Raw genomic sequence first — 5,083 nt, forward strand, 5'->3', positions numbered from 1 at the left:
AACCCAGTCCAAACCAGTCCAAACCAGTCCAAACCAGTCCAACCCAGTCCAACCCAGTCCAAACCAGTCCAACCCAGTCCAACCCATTCCAACCCAGTCCAACCCAGTCCAAACCAGTTTAACCCAGTCCAAACCAGTCCAAACCAGTCCAAACCAGTCCAAACCAGTCCAACCCAGTCCTAACCAGTCCTAACCAGTCCAAACCAGTCCAAACCAGTATAACCCAGTCCAACCCAGTCCAATCCAGTCCAAACCAGTCCAACCCAGTCCAACCCAGTCCAAACCAATCCAAAACAGTATAACCAGTCCAACCCAGTCCAAACCAGTCCAACCCAGTCCAAACCAGTCCAAACCAGTCCAAACCAGTCCAAACCAGTATAGCCCAGTTCCCTCCCAGTCCAAACCAGTAACCCCAACTCCCCATTCCCCCCATCTTTAACCCTTTCTCCTCCCATTTTTAACCCCTTATTCCCCATTTTTACCCCTTTCTTCCCCATTTCCCCCCATTTTCCCACAATTTCTCCCCCCTTTCCCCCTCCCAGTACAAACCAGTATAACCCAGTATGAAACCAGTACAAACCAGTATAACCCAGTAACCCCAACTCCCCATTCCCCCCATTTTTAACCCTTTCACCTCCCATTTTTAACCCCTTATTCCCCCTTTTTACCCCTTTCTTCCCCATATTTCCGCCATATTTCCCCCCATTTCCCCCCTCCCAGTCCAAACCAGTCCAAACCAGTATAGCCCAGTAAGCCCAGTATGCCCAGTACCACACGGAGTCGGTGTTGAGGCGCTCCAGGGGCCGCATGGCCTCGTCCAGGTAGATGTCGGTGGTCAGCGACGTGTCGGTGTCGTGCGCCGAGTTGTAGTTGGTGACCGTGCGGGTGGGCAGGCCCAGGCAGCGCAGCACTGACCAGTACAGACCAGTATAAACCAGTACGGACCAGTACGGACCAGTATGGACCAGTACGGACCAGTACGGACCAGTATGGACCAGTACGGACCAGTACGGACCAGTATGGACCAGTACGGACCAGTACGGACCAGTATGGACCAGTACGGACCAGTACGGACCAGTATGGACCAGTACGGACCAGTACGGACCAGTATGGACCAGTACGGACCAGTACGGACCAGTATGGACCAGTACGGACCAGTACGGACCAGTATGGACCAGTACGGACCAGTACGGACCAGTATGGACCAGTACGGACCAGTACGGACCAGTATGGACCAGTACGGACCAGTACGGACCAGTATGGACCAGTACGGACCAGTACGGACCAGTATGGACCAGTACGGACCAGTACGGACCAGTATGGACCAGTACGGACCAGTACGGACCAGTATGGACCAGTACGGACCAGTACGGACCAGTATGGACCAGTACGGACCAGTACGGACCAGTATGGACCAGTACGGACCAGTAAGGACCAGTATGGACCAGTATAATCCAGTATGGACCAGTACAAACCAGTACAGACCAGTCCAAACCAGTCACCCCAACCCCAAATTTAACCCTTTCTCCCCCATTTTTAACCCTTTCTTCCCCACATCCCCCCATTTTTCAGTTTTTTCCCCTTCCTCCCCTCCCAGTCCCTCCCAGTTCCCTCCCAGTCCCTCCCAGTCCCTCCCAGCACCCACCGGTGGTGACGACGCCGGCGAACACCCAGCACTGGCCGTAGCGCACGGGCGCGCCGGAGCCGTGGAAGCTGCGCAGGATCGCCACGGAGCCGGCCCAGGCCGAGGGGTTCGTGCCCTGCGAGTAATCCCCGGTCCAGTTCCCCACCAGCACCCCGCTGTCGTCCAGAGAGTTCACCTGGGAGCCCAAAAAATCCGGGGTTCTGGGCGTTTTCCCCAAAAAATTTGGGGTTTTTGGGAAAAAATCCCAAAATTTTAGTCAAAAACGCAAAAATTCTGGCGCGAAACGACGAAAATTCCCATCAAGGCTCTGCCCTAAGCTGGCAAAATCATTCCTGGGAAAAGGTCAAAGTCATAAAAATCCCAAAATTCCCTCCCAGTCCAAACCAGTAACCCCAAACCCCCATCTCCCCCATTTTTAACCCTTTCTCCTCCATTTTTAACCCTTTCTCCCCATTTTTAACCCTTTCTTTCCCATATCTCCCCCATTTTTTGCCGTTTTTTCGCCGTTTTTCTGCCTTTTCCCCCCGTTTTTTCCCCTTCCTCCCCTCCCAGTCCCTCCCAGTTCCCTCCCAGTCCCTCCCAGTCCCTCCCAGCACCCACCGGTGGTGACGACGCCGGCGAACACCCAGCACTGGCCGTAGCGCACGGGCGCGCCGGAGCCGTGGAAGCTGCGCAGGATCGCCACGGAGCCGGCCCAGGCCGAGGGGTTCGTGCCCTGCGAGTAATCCCCGGTCCAGTTCCCCACCAGCACCCCGCTGTCGTCCAGAGAGTTCACCTGGGAGCCCAAAAAATCCGGGGTTTCGGGCGTTTGCCCCAAAAAAAATTTGGGGTTTTTGGGAAAAAATCCCAAAATTTTAGTCAAAAACGCAAAAATTCTGGCGCGAAACGACGAAAATTCCCATCAAGGCTCTGCCCTAAGCTGGCAAAATCATTCCTGGGAAAAGGTCAAAGTCATAAAAATCCCAAAATTCCCCAAAATTTCCCGAAAAAATTTGCCCAAAAATCCCGAATTTTCCGCCCAAAATGGTGAAAATTTCGACCCAAAGTGACGCAAGTTTCATCTCAAAATTCCCAGCGAAACTCGGCTCTGGATTCCAACCTAAAGAGGCCAAAATTCCTGGAAATATTCCTGGGAAATGTCAAAATTCCCAAAAAATCCCAAAATTCCCCCAAAATCCCGAAATTCCTGAAAAAATTTGAGTCAAAATTCCAAAATTTCTGCCCGAAATTGGGAAAATTCCAGCCCAAAATGCTGAAAATTCCCAGCAAAATTCTGCTCTGAATTCCAACCTAAAGAGGCCAAAACTCCTGGAAATATTCCTGGGAAATGTCAAAATTCCCAAAAATCTCAAAATCCCCAAAAAATCCCAAAATTCCTGAAAAAAATTGTGTCAAATTTCCAAAATTTCTGCCCGAAAATCGGGAAAATTCCAGCCCAAAATGATGAAAATTCCCAGCAAAATTCTGCTCTGAATTCCAACCTAAAGAGGCCAAAATTCCTGGAAATATTCCTGGGAAATGTTAAAATTCCCCAAAACTCCAAAATTCCCAAAAAATCCCAAAATTCCCTGAAAAATTCTGTCCAAAAATCCTGAAATTTCTCCTCAAAAATCCCGAAATTTCACGGGCGCGCCGGAGCCGTGGAAGCTGCGCAGGATCGCCACGGAGCCGGCCCAGGCCGAGGGGTTCGTGCCCTGCGAGTAATCCCCGGTCCAGTTCCCCACCAGCACCCCGCTGTCGTCCAGAGAGTTCACCTGGGAGCCCAAAAAATCCGGGGTTTCGGGCGTTTGCCCCAAAAAAAATTTGGGGTTTTTGGGAAAAAATCCCAAAATTTTAGTCAAAAACGCAAAAATTCTGGCGCGAAACGACGAAAATTCCCATCAAGGCTCTGCCCTAAGTTGGCAAAATCATTCCTGGGAAAAGGTCAAAGTCATAAAAATCCCAAAATTCCCCAAAATTTCCCGAAAAAATTTGCCCAAAAATCCCGAATTTTCCGCCCAAAATGGTGAAAATTTCGACCCAAAGTGACGCAAGTTTCATCTCAAAATTCCCAGCGAAACTCGGCTCTGGATTCCAACCTAAAGAGGCCAAAATTCCTGGAAATATTCCTGGGAAATGTCAAAATTCCCAAAAAATCCCAAAATTCCCCCAAAATCCCGAAATTCCTGAAAAAATTTGAGTCAAAATTCCAAAATTTCTGCCCGAAATTGGGAAAATTCCAGCCCAAAATGCTGAAAATTCCCAGCAAAATTCTGCTCTGAATTCCAACCTAAAGAGGCCAAAATTCCTGGAAATATTCCTGGGAAATGTTAAAATTCCCCAAAACTCCAAAATTCCCAAAAAATCCCAAAATTCCCTGAAAAATTCTGTCCAAAAATCCTAAAATTTCTCCTCAAAAATCCCGAAATTTCTAGCCCAAAGCAATGAAAATTCCCAGCAAAACTCCACCCTAAAGAGGCCAAAATTCCTGAAAATATTCCTGGGAAAACGTCAGAATCCAAAAAATCCCAAAATTCCCCAAAAATCCTGAAATTCCTGAAAAAATTTGAGTCAAAATTCCAAAATTTCTGCCCGAAAATCGGGAAAATTCCAGCCCAAAATGTTGGAAATTTAAAATTCCCCAAAACTCCAAAATTCCCAAAAAATCCCAAAATTCCCTGAAAAATTCTGTCCAAAAATCCTGAAATTTCTCCTCAAAAATCCCGAAATTTCCAGCCCTAAGCAATGAAAATTCCCAGCAAAACTCCACCTTAAAAAGGCCAAAATTCCTGAAAATATTCCCGGGAAAACGTCAGAATCCAAAAAAACTCAAAATTCCCAAAAAATCCCAAAATTCCTGAAAAAATTTGAGTCAAAATTCCAAACTTTCTGCCCGAAAATCGGGAAAATTCCGGCCCAAAATGTTGGAAATTCCCAGCAAAATTCTGCTTTGAATTCCAACCTAAAGATGCCAAAATTCCTAAAAAATATTCCTGGGAAATCCTGAAATCCCAAAATTCTGAAATTCCCAAAAATTTCCCGAAATCCTCCCAAAATTTGGGATGAAAAATCCCAAAATTTTTGCTCAAAATTGTGAAAATTCCGGTGTAAAACGTTGCAAATTCTCACAAAACTTCACCTTAAAAATCCCAAAATTGACAAAAATTTTCTTGGGAAAGATGAAAATCCCAAAAAATCCCCAAAAATTCCCAAAATTCCTGCCCAAAATTGGGAAAATTGCAGCCAAAAATGACAAAGTTTCACCCCAAAATTCCAAGAATTTGCTGAAAATCCTCAGAATTCCCCCAAAAATCTCTCAAATTTTACCCCAAATTTTCCCAAATTCCCCCAAAATTTTGGGATTTAACCCCAAACCTCCCCAAAAAACCTCCCAAAATCACTGAAATCCCCCCCGAAAAATCCCAAAATTTCCAAAAAATCCCAGGAATTTCCCCCAAA

At 47.0% G+C, this 5,083-nt stretch overlaps 1 protein-coding gene across 1 annotated transcript in view; it reads right to left on the bottom strand.

Annotated features, from left to right (window-relative positions):
- The window catches only part of LOC121343858 (protein-glutamine gamma-glutamyltransferase K-like), a gene marked incomplete at both ends in the record, with an annotated part of 17,325 nt that extends 13,926 nt beyond the window's left edge, over positions 1–3,399 (bottom strand). Inside the window, 4 exons of the mRNA XM_041419371.1 lie at positions 772–910; positions 1,646–1,845; positions 2,242–2,420; positions 3,271–3,399. Of these exons, the coding sequence (XP_041275305.1) occupies positions 772–910; positions 1,646–1,845; positions 2,242–2,420; positions 3,271–3,399 (647 nt within the window). The remainder of the gene's footprint in view (positions 1–771; positions 911–1,645; positions 1,846–2,241; positions 2,421–3,270) is intronic.
- Between the last annotated feature and the right edge of the window lie 1,684 nt (positions 3,400–5,083).

Source organism: Onychostruthus taczanowskii, unplaced genomic scaffold (genome assembly GCF_017590055.1).
Source record: "Onychostruthus taczanowskii isolate IOZ18803 unplaced genomic scaffold, ASM1759005v1 scaffold603, whole genome shotgun sequence".
NCBI lineage: Eukaryota > Metazoa > Chordata > Aves > Passeriformes > Passeridae > Onychostruthus > Onychostruthus taczanowskii.